The 18,909-nt window shown below is 45.8% G+C and overlaps 2 protein-coding genes across 11 annotated transcripts in view; one reads left to right on the forward strand and one right to left on the reverse strand.

Moving 5' to 3' along the window:
- Positions 1-3,919, forward strand: part of FBXO34 (F-box protein 34) — an 83,688-nt gene extending 79,769 nt beyond the window's left edge. For all 4 annotated transcript variants that reach the window (XM_034648469.1, XM_034648471.1, XM_034648470.1 and 1 more), the window contains one exon: positions 698-3,919. In XM_034648469.1, coding sequence (XP_034504360.1) covers positions 698-2,830 — 2,133 coding nt within the window. In that variant the 3' untranslated portion in view covers positions 2,831-3,919. The remainder of the gene's footprint in view (positions 1-697) is intronic.
- The window catches only part of ATG14 (autophagy related 14), a 73,738-nt gene that overhangs the window by 25,369 nt on the left and 29,460 nt on the right, over positions 1-18,909 (reverse strand). For 2 of the 7 annotated variants that reach the window (XR_004622166.1, XR_004622167.1), the window contains exons 10-13: positions 14,061-14,391; positions 11,033-11,153; positions 4,710-5,076; positions 4,317-4,571 (exon numbers count right to left, since the gene is read on the reverse strand). Coding sequence is in view for 3 of the 7 variants with exons in the window: in XM_034648473.1 (XP_034504364.1) it covers positions 14,085-14,391 (307 nt within the window). In the remaining 4 variants the exon portion in view is untranslated. Of the gene's footprint in view, positions 1-3,583; positions 4,572-4,709; positions 5,077-10,044; positions 11,154-11,430; positions 16,248-18,909 lie in introns of those variants that run through there. The other 5 variants (XR_004622165.1, XR_004622164.1, XM_034648473.1 and 2 more) reach the window with 5 other exon arrangements.

Here is an 18,909-nt window from a genome sequence, read left to right on the forward strand (position 1 = left end):
ATCTAAAACGTTCAACAGTAAGAGAATAGCTTAGAAAGCAGTACAACATTTTGATAGACTGCAGCCAATAAAATGCTAGCTGTGATGACTTAGAAATAGTGTCAGTCTACTCAGGATTCTGGCCAGTTCTTTTCATCATTTCCTTCTATGCTGTCCCTTGTATTTGGAAGTTTTCAGTAAGTTATTTATTTTTAACATTTGGGGCACCCAGGTGCCTCAGTTGGTTAAGCTTGTCTGCCTTTGTCTCGGGTCATGATCTCAGGGTCCTGGGATCAAGCCCTGAGTCGGACTCCCTGCTCAGCGGGAAGCCTGCTTCTCCCTCTCCCACTCCCCCTCCTTGTGTTCTCTCTCTCGCTGCCTCTCTCTCCGTCAAATAAATAGATAAAATTAGTCCTTTAATTTTTTTTTTTTTTAAGATTTTATGTGTAGAATGCTAACTAATGTTAGTTTCTGAAATTCACTGTTCAGCCTCCACTTTGCTAGTTTATTCTCTGGCCTATACCCCACGGAAAGTGGTGGTTTTGCTCTCGTTATTCTTGATCTGTACATTGAAAACTAGCTGAAGTGAGAGTTGGTATGGTAAAGATTTAATGGACTGACAAAATGTTTCTATTACTTGCTAGAACTGTTAGAACTATCAGAACTTTTCTAAAAACAAAAGTACTATTTTAATCAAATATGTATTTCTTTCCTGTAGAGCCTCTGTTATGCACTAAAGCCATACTGGAAACTCCAGAAGAAAGTGCCACCTCTGGAAATCAGCAAGGAAACTCTGAGAACGCCTGTGAGCCACCAAGAAGCTATAAATGATGAAGAATGCAAAGCTGGCTACATGAGACCAAGTGTCTTTCCTTCACCCTCTCTTGGTAAAGCATCATCTCGAAAGCCGTTTGGGATTCTTTCTCCAAATGTCCTGTGCAGCATGAGTGGGAAGAGCCCTGTAGAGAGCAGCTTGAGTGTTAAAACCAAGAAGAATGCACCATCTGCAACAATCCACCAGGGCGAAGAAAGGGAAGGGCCTCTCGATATCTGGGCTGTTGTGAAACCGGGAAATACCAAGGAGAAAATTGCATTCTTTGCAGCCCAGCAGTGTAGCAATAGTATAGGATCGATGAAAATAAAAAGCTCCTGGGATATTGATGGGAGAGCTACTAAAAGAAGGAAAAAATCAGGGGATCTTAAAAAAGCCAAAATACAGATAGAAAGGATGAGGGAAGTCAACAGCAGGTGCTCCCAGCCTGAGCCCTTTGCGTGTGGCATTGAGCACTGTTCTGTGCATTGCGTGAGTGACAGTGGTGATGGCATCTACGCCGGGAGGCCTCTGTCGGTCATACAGATGGTCGCCTTCCTTGAGCAGAGAGCCAGTGCCCTGCTAGCTACTTGTGCGAAAAACTGCACTAACTCACCGGCCGTGGTGAGGTTTCCTGGGCAGTCCAGAGGTGTGCTCCCAGCCTCCGAGCCCTTTTCTGCTCCAGGAGCTTGTGAAGAATCCTCGGAAAGAGGAAATCCTGAGGTTGGCGAACCGCAGATTGAGCCAGTCCGTGTCCTTGACATGGTAGCCAGGCTGGAGTCTGAGTGCCTGAAGCGGCAGAGCCAGCGAGAGCCCGGGAGCCTCTCGAGGAATAACAGCTTCCGTCGAAATGTGGGCCGGGTGTTGCTTGCAAATGGCACTCAGGCTAATGAAGGCAAAACAAACAAAGGTGCCTTGGAGGCACCAGACACTCAGGTGAATCCTGTGGACTGTGGCCCCTCAGGAGCTGACCCCTGTTCTCCTAAGGGGAAGGAGTCCTGCGACAGTGCTCCTCGGGGCTGTCCCCCGTTGCCAGCAAGTGTGAATTTCCTCACGGACAATGCAAAATTTGAGCCAGATCAGCGCACTGCTATGAAAAATGGCAATAGATACGATGTGGAAATGACGGAGGAACTTGCCGGGTCACCTTTTCCTCCTCACACCTGCTCTCGAGCCATCGAATTACCCATGGATGCTGTTGATTGTATGAGTAGAGAGCTAGTGCCGCTCACTGGCCAGAACCCTGATCAGAGAAGAACGGAATCTTTGTGTGTTGGTATCACTGTGTCCGAGGTAGAGCAAGGCCAGCCTTCTAGTTTAAAGTCCTGTGAAGACCCACTTCCAGGGATGTTGTTTTTTTTGCCGCCTGGTCAGCACCAGTCAGCCTGTCCCCAGTTGAGTGAAAGCACAAGGGAGTCTTCTCGGGCCAGCCAGCGTCAGGATGCTGCTGAGCGTGACAGTGCATCTGAGGAAAAAAGCGTGTCCGCTGATGCGTTTGTCCCGCCAGCCTCTCCTGTGGACAGTACGTTACCGGTGCTTGAGACGTCCAGTTGGAAGAAGCAGGTGTCTCATGACTTTCTGGAGACCAGGTTTAAAATCCAGCAGCTTTTGGAGCCTCAGCAGTACATGGCGTTCCTGCCCCACCACCTCATGGTGAAAATCTTCAGGTTACTGCCCACCAGGAGCTTAGTGGCTCTCAAATGCACCTGCTGCTATTTCAAGTTTATCATCGAATACTACAACATCAGGCCAGCGGATTCGCGCTGGGTGCGGGACCCGCGGTATAGAGAGGACCCATGCAAGCAGTGCAAAAAGAAGTACGTGAACGGGGACGTGTCCCTGTGCCGGTGGCACCCCAAGCCCTATTGCCAGGCGTTGCCCTACGGGCCAGGATACTGGATGTGCTGCCACCGGTCTCAGAAGGGCTTCCCTGGCTGCAAGCTGGGGCTTCATGACAATCACTGGGTCCCTGCATGCCATAGCTTTAATCGGGCAATCCATAAGAAAGCAAAGGGAACCGAAACTGAAGAGGAATACTAGTCCATGGGAGAGGCGACAAAAGGACTGGTTTTTGAAATTGCAGAACACCACCTAGCTCTACTGTTCAAGTGAACGTTGCCTCTCAGAGCCCTCGCTCTAGGAGAGTCTGTACTTACTCCATCAGGACCGCCATTGCTCAGGCATTTTTTTAAACTCTTGCTTTATGAGCTGTACGAGGAAACTGGTCTCATTTTAGAGTGGCGCCTCCCGTCTGGTCCAGGGTGGCATCCCACAGTTGGATTCACTTGGCTGTGAATATGCCTGTCTTCCCACATCAAATCCATCCTCAGAGGACGAACACTTGCCACCATCAAGGACGTTCAGAAGAGTTCATTGCAGACTATGCAGGCAATCCCCAAAAAGGGGTTCCAGAAATGTTTTAAGCACTGGCACCATATTTGAAATAAGTGAATAGTGTCCTATGGAAAGAATAGCAGCACTCTTGGATGACAAGTATGCTTACAAAGGAAAAGTCAGGCACCTTACCTTAGCCCTTGTATGCTTGATCTGTGAGATTGAAGTTTGTGGTTGGAGATGGATTTCATGCCCTGTGGTGTTTACAGTGTATATAATGGTTGTGTTTTCATAGGGCTATGAAAGTGCACATTAAACCCGAGCGCCTTTACCTTAGATGAGTGCTTTTGGCCCCTCTGTAAATAACACTATTAAATCCAGGTGTATATAGTGGGCAGCAGACCGAACATAACCCCACAATGCAGCTAGGATAGTGTTGCGGCTACAATTGTGTGGTGTTTTTTTTTAATTGTCTCGTCTTAAATTTGTACATCCTGTATAAAATATGAATGTTTCCCAAATAAACTATGAATGTTTCCTGTATAATATATGAATGTTTCTGAGAAGAAACTCTAAATAGTTAAAAGTGGTTAACCTGTTGAAGATACCAAATAATGGTTTAACTGGACAACCTTATAATTAGCATAGAGAACAATCCTTTGTTATATTTTAGTGATCCACCAAGAATGAGAAGATACTATATAGTCAGATTATAACATTCCTGTCTACTTTACTCTTTCTGTCTGGTTACAATTTTTTTTTTAACTTCAATAAAAACATGCATCTTAAATGGGACCTGAGTTGCTTTTTCCCCTCCTTCTTTGAGGTAATTAATAATGGAGAATTATGTTATGAATTGAATCGTAAGAATTTAAAAGTTTGAGTTGTTAGGGGGGTGGGGGAGAGAAAACTGTTTTCTGCCTGGGAAAAGAGACCATCTTCAGTTAACATCATGAGCTTACATTTTTTGCAACACTCTACGCTTATCTTGAATTTGTTGTCTTCCCATACCTCCTGTAGCTCCTGTCGGAGGATGTTCCCAAGCTTGTCTAGGCGTAACTAGTTAATGGTTAAGAAGTCGGTGAGGATATATTCTGTGGTCATGTAATGCTGGGCGTGGCTGGAGGGTGTTGGGCCCCAAAAAGCTGCTGTGAAGGACCTAAAAACTAGGTTGGTTTGAAATCACCCAAACCTGTCTGCTTTGCACTGTGGAGAAGCATGATGAATGTTCCAGGGAGGAGCTGTTGGGGAACTGATGAGTGCAGGCGGTGATGGCCCCGAAGGAGAGTAGAGGTAACCAAGCAGAGTGGGACAGGACTGGAGCCAGGTGGAGCCAGGTGGAGCCAGGGTCACTGTGGCAGAGGTGGTGGGTGGCCGTGGAGCGGCTTCCACATTGGAATCTGCCTTGGGTTCTTCTGCCCCTTACCGGTAGGCAAGCTGCTCCTCCCTGAAAAGGCAGGATACTATAACTGAAAAGTGTCTCTCAAAGCTGAGCAAGTCTGTGCCTGTCAGGCAATGATGATATCTCTGACCACACTTGGCCTGGGCCTGTGACACAGGACAAGGAGAGGCGGAGAAAGCTTACCTTTCCTTCATGGGATCTCTGCCCTGCCTCGTGACTTGCCCCAGTGCAGGTACGTTGGAAATGCTTTTCAGTTCGAGCGCCCTGGGCTGAAGGTTCCAGTGCTTGCCCTCCTCCCTGTGGTTGCTTTAGATGGCAGTCTCAGCACGCCTTCCTGAGAGCTTTGTCATGGCTCATGATTTAGGAATAAAGCAGATCACACAGGATTTAGAGTACAGCTGGGCGTGTGGAAAGTGCCTGGAAAACATAGCTGTCATTGTTACGCATTTGCCCAGGTGGACGCACAGGATAAACGGTTGTTTTGGTTGGTTTTCTCAAGTCAGCCATTCCGGATTTGGTTTTCGCATGGGACACGAGGCCGTGACTCGGGCTGATGGAGAGCAGAGGACAAGGTAAGACTGCCCCAACCCCATCTTGGCGTGTGTTCCTTGGGGGCGTTGGAAATCATGGACGACCCCTTTTGAACACTGTGGCCGGACCCTGTTCCCAGTGCTGTGTGAACGATAGAGGATTTAGCAGGTGGCATCAGAGGGCACCCCCTCCCTGCTGTTGATTTTGAGGAGTGTAGCTTTCCACTTAGGGGAAAGATGCTGTGCTTCAGAGCCCCCTAGTGCCAAGCTGGTGAAAACAGCCCAGCTTACATTTCTTGGAACAGTACAGCACTCCCTGCTTTCCTGCACTGCTGCAGTATCGTAGACTCCTAAGAGAGGAAATAACAATGTGGACACCAGGACTCTAGCCTCCTCCCTGCCATGGGGACCCAAATAAGACTTCCACCTTTTGACTTTTGTTCAGAGGCCTTGATGTGCCTGGCCTAGTTTTCCTTTCCCACTGTTAGAAAAAAATCAGAATCAGAAATCTGGGATTCTGAGAGCCCTCTGCCCCCATCTCTGGGGCAGTTTGGCTTTGTCCCCTCAACAGATGACACCAGATATCCAAGGCAGGAATGAACTGGAAATGGGAAAGGGGCAAAGAGAAAAAATTTGTTCTCAGACCTTATCAAAATGACTCTGGCGTTAAAATGGCCATGTGAAAGATCTTTCAAAACAGACCGCGTACCCTGCCTGAGCATACTGCTAGCTCTGTGCTCGGGGGGCACCTCCTTTGGGACCACCCTGTCCTGTCCCACCCACCTCATTTAGCTGCCATCTACTGCCACCGTCCCATTTTACAGATTGGTCTCGCTCCCCCACTACTCTAGCTTCAGAGAGAGTAGCTTGGTCATGCCATCCGCTCAGTGGCTCATGCACAGTACATGCTGCTAGTGACCATCTTAACGTGAGGGGTGCTGGCACAGTCTGAGGGCCCTGAGCCATGCTGTAATCTTCCATCTGAAGTAAGAGAAACCCGAAGTGGGGAGGAGGATTATAGCTGGTCCCATGGGGGCATTCTCGGTTAGGGATGTTCCCACAGCAGCCCTCTGAGTTTGCTGGGTAACTGTCCGTTGTGCATTTGGTATGATCTGGGCTCTGTTGCTGGTGGCTCTCCTGACCACAGGCTGCTTTGGGCCTTGTGGCTGCACAAGGCTGTGGGCTGACGGTTATGCATATCTAGGAACTCCCCTTCTGGGCTCTGTCCAGCTATCCCTTCTAACCTGGACTTGTCAGGGCATCCCCGCCTACCTGTGTGGACTGGCCTCAGAGACGTTTTTTAAAGATTTTATTTATTTATGTGACAGAGAGACAGCCAGCGAGAGAGGGAACACAGTAGGGGGAGTGGGAGAGGAAGAAGCAGGCTCCCAGCGGAGGAGCCCGCTGTGGGACTTGATCCTGGAATCCCGGGATCACGCCCTGAGCCGAAGGCAGACGCTTAACGACTGCGCCACCCAGGCGCCCCTCAGAGACTTTCTATGACATGGGTATTCCCAGGCATTTTCCACAGCTTTCACCGCCTTCATTCTTCACTCAGCAGACTGGCCATTCGTCCTCTTTTTCCCCCCACAAAAAGAGGACAGCCTGCCTCAAGATCAGAATGAAGCCAGTCTGCCCCAAACTTCTTGCCGTATATTGCAAACTGCACTCATAACAAGAGCTCTTCCTGACGGGTACCGTGTTGCACTGAAATGCATTCTCTGCCGTGCACATCACCTAGCACTGGGGGAAGCCGACCCTTTCTAGTCGTTTTTCCTCTGGGTTCAAACAAGCTAGTGTTGCAATCTTTGTGAGTTGGTAAAAGTACCTCTGTGAGAAATGTGCAATCCCTTCTGTTGACATTCATGCTGTTCCTAAGTTTGTGGCCATAGCTGGGGTTTGCACAATCTCATGGGAAGAGCAAACATCATTGCGGGCACGCTCTCTTGGGTGACTTCCAGTGTATTTATGCCTAAGCAAAACCGGTCAGGCAGCACCCCTATTCTAGGTGGCTCATGTGACCTTGGTGTTGTCTTAGAGCAGCACAGCCACTAGTGTTGGTAGCTGGGGGTCAGAACAGAGAGGTGACAGTCTTCTGCGCCGCAGCAAGACTTGTGAGACGTGATGTTCCTCTAAAAAAGCAAAATGAACCCTTCCACCTCCCCGAGTGGCCCTCCCATCCACTCTTCAGTTAGCAGAGAAAAGACCTCAGGACTAATGAGTACAGAGACCCTTTGTCTCAAATTCGCTTTAGAACAATGAAACACAGGAATTAGTTTCTAAAGGTGGTATTTAGGGGAGAAATGGCATACAGCTGAAATTACTCTTGGAAATCCTTTGTGTCCGTCACACGGTAGAGAACGATCTATGCTACACGTAGTGGTGGGAAGTGTGTAAGGCATGAAAGAGGAGGTGCTCTTGCTGAGGGATGAGCTGTGCACAGCAGAAACTGAGACTTGAGGAATGGCACATCCCATCTCCCAGTTAATTAGGGCAGTATCACCTGGGCTATTTAAATTCCTTCCTTTCTGCCCCCCCTCCAGTTGATGTACGAACTGGCATTTTCAGGCGTCTGTTAAGTAGTATGAAATGTATGCTATTCTTCAAAAACCAAATTCTAACTACATTGCCAGTCAGTAAAATGGAGAGCGAGGTCGTATTTGTGCCAGTCCCCATCTGTTGTGAGGTTAGACCCCATTTGCACAACTGTTTGCAGTCCAGAGGGAGTAGGGGTGGGGCCAGCCAGGCCTGACCCACCAGCCTTCCCCATTCTGGGACTCGGCTGTTGGCCTTCAGTCTGCTCTTCCTCATTAAGCCTCCTTTCTGGAGGCAGTTGAGCTGGATTCTCCTGCAGGGCATGTAGCCTGCCGCCACCAGTTCTTTCATTGCAGCCCTGACTCCTCCTAAGTAGAGATGGGATGTGGCTGCCCCAGTACACAGCCCGGACCTCTCCCGTTACTTTTTTTTTTTTTTTTTAAAGATTTTTAATTTATTTAACAGAGAGAGACAGCCCAGCGAGAGAGGGAACACAAGCAGGGGGAGTGGGAGAAGAAGAAGCAGGCTCCTAGCAGAGGAGCCTGATGTGGGGCTCGATCCCAGAACACCTACCAGAACACCGGGATCACACCCTGAGCTGAAGGCAGACGCTTAACAACTGCACCACCCAGGCGCCCCGCATTACCTTCTTTTCCATGGCCAGTAGTCTTGGCTTAAGGCCCCTTAATCTGTTCTGGTCTGTGCTCTGCAGAGGTTCGTCATTGCACAGGGTCTCAATAGGAAACTGGGGGCACACCCAAAATGAGCGAATTCAAGGAGGATTTATTATAAAGGTGTAGGTAGAGGGGTAAGCCTTCCCTAGTATTTTTGTGGTTCAGGGCAAGAATACAAGTGTGACCCTTCTGCGGGCCCCCTCTGGCCCCCCCATCTTATTTTTTTTCACATTGTTTACAGGTAGAAATATTATTTTTGGGCATTTTGAATAAAATATAAAAATTTTTTTGCCTATTTTTAATGAGACTAACAATTTAGTCACATGTGCAAATTCCATTATTTCCACTGGACAGTGCTGATTCTGCTGATTCAGTGGCGCCCAAAATCCTGCATTTTTTTAATACACATACACTCATTTATAATCCCATCTTTTAAAAAATGTTGGAGCGTATTTGACAATGTTTTATTAGTTTCAGGTATGTATCATAGTGATTCAACAATTCTATACATTAATCAGTGCTCACCACAGGTAAGTATAGTTACCATCTGTCACTTCAAGTGTTGTTGCAGTATTCCTCCCTATGCTGTACTTTCCATTTCTCTATTTTTAAAAAAAATTTTTTTAAAAGATTTTTATTTATTTATGTGACAGAGAGACAGCCAGCGAGAGAGGGAACACAAGCAGGGGAGTGGGAGAGGAAGAAGCAGGCTCTTAGCGGAGGAGCCCGATGCGGGACTCGATCCCAGAACGCCGGGATCACGCCCTGAGCCGAAGGCAGACGATTAACGCCTGCGCTACCCAGGCGCCCCCATTTCTCTATTTTTTAAGTAAGCTCTATGCCCAGTGTGGGGCTTGAACTCACAATGCCGAGTGAGCTGTATGCTCTACTGACTCAGTCAGCCAGGCACCCCTGTGACTTACTTTATAACTGCAAGTTTGTACCTCTTAATCACCTTCACCTGTCTCATCCATCCCCCCACCCCCGTACCCCTCTGTCAACCACCATTTCTCTATTTATGAGTATGTTCATTTTTTTCAGATTCCACATATAAGTGAAATCATGGTATTTCTCTGAATTATTTCACTTAACGTAATACCCTCTAGGTCCATCCATGTCACAAAAGGCAAGAATCGTGTTCTTTTTTATGGCTGAGTAATCAATATTCCATTGTGTATATACACCATATCTTCTCTATTCATCTATCGATGGACATTTGAATTGCTTCCAATGTTGGCTATTGTAAATAATACTGCCATAAACATAGGGTACATAAATCTTTTTGAGATCAGTGTTTTCATTTTCTTTGGGTAAATACCCAGTAGTGGAATTACTGGGTCATATGGTAATTCTATTTTTACTTTTTGAGGAACCTCCATACTGCTTTCCACAGTGGTTGTACCATTTTACATTCCCACCAAACAGTGCTTGAGGTTTCCCTGTTCTCCACATCCTCACCAGCACTTATGTCTTTTTTTTTCTTGTCTTTTTGATACGAGCCATTATGACCAGTGTGAGGTGATTTTTATGTGCATTTCCTTGAGATGTCATGTTGAGCATTTTTTTTTTCCATGTGTCTGTTGGTCATCTGTCTTAAGATTTTAAGTAACCTCTAACCCAATGTGGGACACTCCCAACCCTGAGATCAAGAGTTGTGTACTCCGCTGACTGAGCCAGCCAGGGACCCCTCTGTCTTTAGAAAAAATGTCTATTCAGGTTAGGACTTGGATTGTTGGTTTTTTGTTTTGTTTTTTTTGGTGTGAGTTGTATAAAGTAAATATATATTTTGGATATTAACCCCTTATTGGATATATCATTTGCAAATATCTTCTCCAAGTCAATAGGTTGCCTTTATGTTTCTTAATGGTTTCCTTTGCTACGCAAAAGCTTTTTATTTTGGTGTCGTCCCCAAATCCCATACTGTGTATGTGTTCTGTGAGGAGTTTTATGGTTTCAAGTCTTGCATTTAGGTCTTAACTCCATTTTGAGTTTTTCTGTGTGTGTATAAGTGGTCCAGTTTCCCCATTTAGAGACTCTTTTCCACATCGTATATCCTTGCCTCCTTTATAACGTAGATTAATTGACCATATGCATGTGGGTCTGTTTCTGGGCTGTGTTCTGTCCCACTACCTCCCTCTCTGTTACTGTGCCGGTACCATCATATTTTGAGTACTGCAGCATGGGAGTATATCTTGAAATCTGGGGTTTATGATACCTTCAGCTTTGTTCTTCTTTCTCAAGACTGCTTTGGCTATTTGGGGTCTTTTGTGGTCTATACAAATTTTAGGATTATTTGCTCTTTTTTTTTCAGGGTATTTTCTCACCAAATCCTTGGAGTGTGCTGATGGTGGCTTTCTCTCATTGATATTTCACAACTGAAGTTTAGAGGACTTGCCCAAAGCCTACTCCATTTTGTTGATGTAACTTTTAATGACCATCCATCCGCTAAAGACAAAGCTATCCTTAGTGCTTCCCCCCGATTCCTGCAGCAGTCATGATGTTACTCTGGGGTCTGCACTAGATAGGAGTGTGTCTTTAGTGTTACCTAAGGAGGCAGAAGGGCACTAGTCCTGAAGCACATGCCCTAGTTGGGAACCCTCGGGTAGCTTTCTGCAGGCAACAGTTCTGCCGAAATCACCCCTGGTATCCCCATTTACCTGCAGGTAACCCCCTCTCTATAATCTAACCTGAAAGGGGTTGGGGGGAGGTAGGGAGAGTGATTCTCCAAACTACTTGGTTTTCCCTCAATTTACAGATCCCCTCTAACCTCTGATACTCTGCTTTTCTCTCTTGTCCTGAGAAGTCTGGGCAGGTTCCAAACGGGCAACCTCCCCATGGAGCTGCTGTGAGACACCAAGTCACTGTAGGACACACGCATCATATGATGGCTACAAAAGAAAAATGCATGTTTAGAGAAAGTATGTAACTGGTAAGCAACTAGTTTTTCCCAGCTAACCTGAGGTGGACCATTAATTGTTAATACCACCATCAGCTATAATTTTTAGGATTACCAGAACTTTTTCCTCATTTAGCAAAAAAATTCTTTAAAAAATTACCCTACAATTTGTATAAATTATTCCAGAGTTAAATCTCATTTTTGCTATCCTCAATGTATCAATAGAAACGAGTAATCAGAGCGTGAAAAAGACACACATATTAACAAAGTACTGTTAAAAGATTTATTGCAATAATACAATAAGTTTAGAAAACATTTGTTATGACTCAAACTGGTTTGGAAGTCGCAGAGTAATGGGAAATTCCTGCAACATGACACCACAAGGAGATTCTCAGACACTGTAGTTCTTTTAAAAACAGCATGCCCCCCGACTGTTCTTTCCCAAATTATTGATACACGAATCCTTAAGTGAATCCTGTCCATACACCCAATGTTGACATACTGTTTTTCCCCTTAACTTACAGATGTGCAAAACTTCTCTTAGTTATATTCCATTACAAAAAAGTCTTTAACAGACCATTTTAAGCAGCCTATTTGGTGCCTGTAGGTTATTATTAGTATTAACCTTGTTTCAACAAATCATTTTATATGGAAAACATGACCACGTTCTATGGCTTTTGTTTAAAAAAAAAATACCAGCTTCAATTTTTTAAAAAGCTGTTTACATAAGGTTCTGGCACCTACATGAAAGATTTTAATGAGCAGCAAAGAGAGTAGAAAAAAAACAGTGGTTGAAATGTATATTTAAGAATATTTACAGTGGATCCAGTGCAAAATAATGAAAACCAAAATATCTCAGCAGTGTAAGCCAGTATGTTGGTGTTCAAAACCACTAAAGGGTTTGATCATTTAACCCCAAATAAAGTGCCTCTAGTTGATATAAAAAAAACAACAAAATATACCCTATCAATCCCTATTTCCTGTATCCTTTTGAGTTTTGTGGAATTACTCTCTAGATAGGAGCTGTGAACTCCGGGGTCTAGGCTTTAGCTTAATCTCACACTCATGGTTTCTTAAGCGGCCTACTTAAGAGAAACCTAACTGTCCATCTTTTAGCTCAAGTCAATCTCTATCCCCAAGCTCCAAATCTGTCTTCCGTCTTCTCTGAGCTTGAAACTTTTTTTTTTGAGGGTCTGAAGTGCCTAGACAACCCTTATCTCATGGGAGTTTAAGTTCGTTTGGTATTTGTTCAAGTCTACCGGACCCATTCCCTATGAACCTCAGACCTGCCGGTATGATGCTAGCTCAGCCATCACGAAGCTGAGTACCTGACACCAGCTACTGAGAACCCACACGGAGAAGAGCCTGTTTCCTCCCTAGGTGGGAAATGCAGGGAGCCAGGGAACCTGGAACTCCTGCGTAGGAATAAACACCCTTCTTCTGCAACTCTACCAAACATTAAATATACCAACAGCAAAAGCTATTTAGCACCTCGGATTTGGAGGCAAATTATCAACTATAATAATTACAAGAAAAGAAGCTAGGGTAGGGTAAGTCTCTGAACAATTTATCTGAGGTACTGTCATGCTGATCACACTAACAAGATACGGTAATAATGCCTGTTAGGAATTTTTCATAGGAGTTCTTTTTGTAGTTGTTACATAGGACTTTTTTGCAATTATTAAAAATAAAAAACTACTTACATATTTGTACATAATGCCTCTCTACAGTTTACTTATAAGATTGTCACTAAGAGAATGACAAGACGACACATTAGCTGAAAATGATCTCTTGGTGAGGGAAAATTCTGTCAGATAAAAGTAGTATCAGCTAGGATTTGCTCTGCATTTCTGAGTGAAGGGAGTGTCCCAAGAGCAACAAAGAACCTCTAAGAAAACAGGCAGGATGGTTTTCCCTGGGAAAACCTGCCACCTACTGAATCCCTTAGAAAGAAATTGGGACACCAAAGAATGACCAGAGGCCATTTAGTTAAGTGGCTTTTAAACCTGTGCCCACGCGGCATTTAGCTTACATAAGGGAACTACCTTAATGACTTTTCACTCAAAAAATAAGTTTAATTTCAAAATGCACATAGTGTAGATCTAGGTAGAAATTCAATAATCTGAGAATGAACTTAATTCCTTTCAGAATATAAGAAAATAGTTTTTAAATCTCCAGGCAATCCTTGCAGCTGGGATTTCTTCTGTTCATGGATGTGGGTCCAAAAATAAAAAAGACCTTCATTTCTTTGGTGTGTGGGAGAAAGAAAAAACAGGAATGTCTGACAAGCTACGACAGCAGCAGCATGAGTGAAATAATTTTTAAACTACCCCTTCCCCACCCCACAAAAAGCCCCTCCCTTCCAAACAAAAACCAAAATCCTTGACCTAAAAACCAAACATGACCAGATTCTAAAGAAATCAAGTATTTCAAATTGCCTGCTGGTTCTCTGTACAAAAAATGATGGCATAAGCACAAACGCACATGAAACAGTTTTTATCTTTCAAGTCCTAATCATAAAAACCACTTCCTTGTGATTCAGTTTCTAAAATGTAAAGTGTTCAGGAATAGCCCCAACATCACAAGGACCAAAGTGTCAGCCCACCTCTGCGGGTCCTGTGGCCCATGACCGAAGGGAGTCCAAATGGATTTTCTGCTTCAACAGAACACAACACACACGCTCGTCTTTCTTCCACTAACACGGGTCTGGGCAGAAGGACCTCTGACCCTGCTGTTGTATTATAAGCGTGTGGGTCACCCCCACTGGCCATTTGATACATAGAAATGCTTGTCTCCCTGCTTTTAAAAAACCCAACAGTATAACCTCTTTTTGTTCCAGGCACTATCTTAACACACAGTTTACTCGAGCATAGTGAAGAACAACTTTCTTGACACAAACCTGGTGTGTTTCGGTCCGTGCGCATTAGCGGTGTCCAGTGTAAGCCTTAAACCAGGAGGTGACTGAGGCCGCGGCGGACGAGATCATCCCACCCGCACTGCTGCTCGCAATGGGCGGGGACGCCTGGCTGCTCTGGCTCTGGGAGCCTTCCACGGGCTGGGAAGGGATATCACAAAACCGGGGGCTCGGCAAGTTCTCCCAGTCTGTGCCCAGGTCGGTTTCCTCATCACTGACGTGCTCGTCGCCGCTCTCATCCGATTCCCCAGCCACGCCGGGGTCCACAAACTCCATGGACTCCTCCAGGTCGGCTCGCACTTCAAAGGGTCCCGACCTGTGCGCACACACAACCAACATTGTGACAACAAGTGACACAGGCCTGATGGGACCTAGGAGGTCCAGAGCCACCACTGCACCTGTTTCCCAAGCCTGCACCGTACCCCCCTGATGGTCTAAATGGCGGTTTGCTTCACCTAAATAACCACCATCCAAGGAATGAAGAAAACCACGATACCGCGCTGTTCCTCAATTCCACCTGCTTGATTTGTGAAGATCTTGGGTGGAAAAGACCCATCCACTGAGACTAACCGTGCTGGTCCAAAGTACCATTTCCTCTTTAAACAGCTGCCGGATCTACGCGCTTCAATGAGACAGTTCTGACAACAACAGTCACTTGCTGTATACTCTGGCGTATCAGTTGCTGGAACAAGTAATAAATGGTATAGAACAAAATGTACAAAAAAAAATGTACAGATGTTCTCTGCCTCACGGAAACCCCCAATTTCTATGTTCTTATGACTTGAAAGAGCTCAGTGGTCCGGCTGTAGGCGTGTGGCAGTGCGTCCTTGGACCGGTGTCAACAGCAGGCTCCTGCACCCCTCGTAAGATATGAGCCCATTTTCCAGGGGCCCATTTATAACAGAATGAGCTAAAACTATTTAGAATATAGTCATCTGGAATAATCCATACTGATGCACTGTATTTTAGGAGAAAACTACTCCCCAAAGGTCCCTAATGATATCATCATCTCCAAATCAAAATAACCTTTCTCAGGCCTCACCCTCTGGGACAGCTCCTGAGTGCCACTGTGGGACAGTGTCAGGGAACCCCACCCAGGCCCGCCACTGCTCTTCCCCTGGCCCTTCAAGTGCCTGTCAGCTCCTGCCTCAGGAGAGCCTCGCTGCACTGGCTTCAGCTGGGCAGTCACCCCACCGCCCCCTTCTTTTCTCCCAGGATTTCCCTGTAGCCAAGGCCCTCCAGCAGCCCCTCTCTCTCCGCCGTTGCCCCCAAGATAAGGACACATGCCTCAGATAATGACTTTGGGGAAAAAGACAGGGGTTAGCAAAAATAAGAGATATCCCAGAATAAGTACACCTGCCATTTTAGTCTATGGTCCAAATTCTTTATGGCCTTAACAAAGACAAAAGCCTAGCCCTGGCCTCCGGTGTACCTCACCGTGCCTGCACCTTCCGACTCACTTTCTCCAGGGTCAAGTTGCCTTTGTTCCTCCAAGACGACCTTGCTTTCTGGCTGCACCAGCAACAGCTAACATTTCTGTCCCAGGCACTGTTTTTAGGGCTTTACAAATATTAAACTGGAAGATGCACCACAGGGTTTCCCTTTGGTCTCCTGTGAGCCATTTACATGTCAAAGAACCCCTCTGACCAGGGGCTTCCAAGTTTACAAGGCCTCCATCTAGCCCAGAAGTCCTTACTTTGCAAGGGGTGAAGGCAGCCAGAACCAGGAGACAATCCCCACGACCGCCCACCTCCTCCTGCAGCTTTTCCACACAAACCAACAGCAGGCATCTTAGCTGGGTATCCCTTTCCTGTTCCCTTAAACGGCTCTCCTTACAATTCATTTCTTTTCTCGTTTCCCTTGGTAAACAAGTCTACTCCAAAGATTTCTTCGATGCCTCTCTCTGCTCCTAGCTTCACTGCCCGCCAGAGATCTCCATCTGAGGGCTAACCTCCCAGGCTCATCTCAGGTTACCTGACCCAGGCGACCCTTCTCACAACAAGCCAGCTGGGCCTCCCCTCATGCCCCTGCTATCACGGAATAAGCCCCCTTTCGATCCTCAACAACCCCCCCCAGCACTACCACCACCTCATAGCCAGCGTCTGCCTCCCGTCAGCTCCACCTGCCTCCATGCGCCGGAGAGCTGCGTCTCTCTCCCCTCATGGCATCCGCCTGTTAAAAATGTTCATAATGTAAGTGTCTCAGCTGGGCTCCCTCCGTTCTGAACGCAGGGCCCACTCATTCTGTCCTGTTGAGCTTTGTTGCACTAGTGCCAGACGAAGCCCGCCTTCCTGCTAGCTCAGAGGCATAGCCTGTTTTCTGTTCCTCTTTGATGTCGCCTTATCCATTTGGCATGGGACTGCCATTGTCCCCAGACCCCCTTTCCAAAAGGTTTCCCCAGGGGACAGACAGGAGTGATGGGGGTGACACGTCCTCCAGGCAGAGCTCCCTGGGAAGCCACCTGGGACTCTAGTTCTCTGCGGGAATCCCACAGGGCAGAGTCTAGTGACATGGGGCAGGTACTCAATTAAGTATTTCAACTGAAAAACCAGTGGATGATTCCCAAAGTGGCCATCTGGAGCGATTTTTGTTGCCCAGCATACACTGAACCACACACATCACACGCAAAAGAAATCTTTTATGCTTAACGTCGTCAGGGAATAAAGATAACTAATTTTCTCAAGATGCTGCAGGGAATTAGTCTTATCGATTAAGGCAACAAAATGACCTTTTTGGTTTTTTTAGAAAACTCTTTTGCAAAATATCTTATTTCAGAAATATTACCAGACAGAAATATTACCAGACAGAACATACAACATCAAGAATGAACTCTAATGTTAACGTAGGTGCACCATCCCGGTAAAGACTGAATCCGATAAGAAAAATCAACAGACATTAAATCCAAGGGAAGTTCTGATGAGCAGGATAACTGCATGGTTTCAAAGTGTCTCCCCACAGACTGCTGCTTGGTTGCAAGTTAGGAAAAATCTAGGAGTTACACAGTGGAGAAGGTAGAAAGCATCGTGACTGGGTGATCAAATTAACATCACCAACGAGGGACAGATGGCCACTGTGGCCCCAGGGTGTCCAGGAAACCCTCCCGGCCCAGGCAGTGCTCCAGCCTCAAATGCACAGAATTCCTGGAATCTCACTAAAGGAAACACTAAAATCAGAATGAAAGTTCTAATACCACAAAGGGAAAAATGTTAATGTCATATAAGACAAAGTAGGCTATAGAAATGTTCCAGATTTAAAGGAGGTTAAAGAAACACAGCACCTAAATCCAACACCAGACTCCAGGCTGGACCATGTACGGGAGGGGAAAATACTATAAGGGACATTAATCTGGTCCACAGACAAAATGTGCAGGTGGGCAGTGGCTTAAACTACTGTATCAGTGTGGAATTTGCTAATGTTAGTAACTGTTCTATAAACAGGAAAATACCCCTATTTTTAGGAAATACATATAGAAGTATTTAGGGGTCAAGAGCCATGATATATGTATGTAACTTACCCTCACAGGGTTCAGGGAAAAAAAAAAAAAAGTGTGTACGTGTGTCTTTATGGAGACAGATGACACAAATGATAAAGCAAACAGGGTAAAACAGTAACAGGTGAGCCTGGGTAAGGGTAGATATCTTTATGCTACTTTTATTCTTTGTAATTTTGAATTTTTTTGCGAGTTTGAATTTATTCCAAAGGAGAAAAGGTTTTATGTTGGATTCTGGATGGGAGCCTCCCTTCAGCTGGTCTCCATGGAAACAGGAAGTCCCACCCAGCTTCCAAGAACAGTCTCTCTACAGCTGGACTCTGACCGAGGCAGATGCGGAAGGGGAATTCTGGAGCTCCAGCTCCTGGCCGCTGGCTCGCAGACCACCGGCTCAGCTGCAGTGAGCCCGCCGAGTATGTGCACTGCTGTTGCACAGGTCCCTACCCGAACTGGAGAGCTGACTCAAGGGCAAGCCCAGACAAGACTGCAGACCCTCCAAAGAAATCCACCCCTAGCAGAAGGGAGCCTGTTTTTTTGAACCACCGCCGATACTGGATATTGTCAATCCTTTCCGTTTTTGCTAAACTGATGGGTGAAAACTGGAAGGCTGTTTTGAATTGCACGTCTTTATTCTTGGTGGAGGCAGAAGACTTTTTTCATTTGAATACTGATTACTTGCATTTCTTTTGTGTGAACTGCCTGGATTAATCCTTGGGCTGTTTTTCTATTAGGTCTGCCTGCCTTTTACAGATCTGAAATTTTAAGTAGTCTAGATTTTAATCTGTTGTCTGATATATAGGCTGCAAAACATATCTGTTGCTTATCTTTTAACTTTACAGCGTCTGGTATTTTACCAGAGGCATTTAGAGTTTTTACAGAGTAAAATATGTAACTCCTGTCCTTCATTTTGGGGTTTTGTGGCTTGCATGGTGATTATAAAACATTGTCTTTTCTCCTAGCTATTTTATAGGGTTTTTTTTTTTCAATAAAACAAGGTCTTTTCTATCATCTGGAATTTATTTTTTATATACGGAATGTAGTATGAGTCCAGCTTTGTCCTTTTGTGAATACCCCACTAGCCCGCCGCTATGGATCTATTATTATCCGGTTCATATCCGGCTCAACACGCTGGCCCTTGTCGAGTTACCCGCCTCGCAGGGACAGGCGCAGGGACAGGGCTGGTCTCTGGATTCTTCTCTTTGTCTAACTGCCCCACCTACTTACATGCTAACAGCACCTCGTTTTAATTACCTTCATACTATGTTATAAAAGGGGCCAAAGCCCATCCTTTACTATTCTTTTCCAAAATTTCCTTGCAGCCTGTGCTTCTAGTTCAACTTCAGA

This window comes from Ailuropoda melanoleuca, chromosome 20, assembly GCF_002007445.2.
Source record: "Ailuropoda melanoleuca isolate Jingjing chromosome 20, ASM200744v2, whole genome shotgun sequence".
In the NCBI taxonomy this organism is placed as follows: domain Eukaryota; kingdom Metazoa; phylum Chordata; class Mammalia; order Carnivora; family Ursidae; genus Ailuropoda; species Ailuropoda melanoleuca.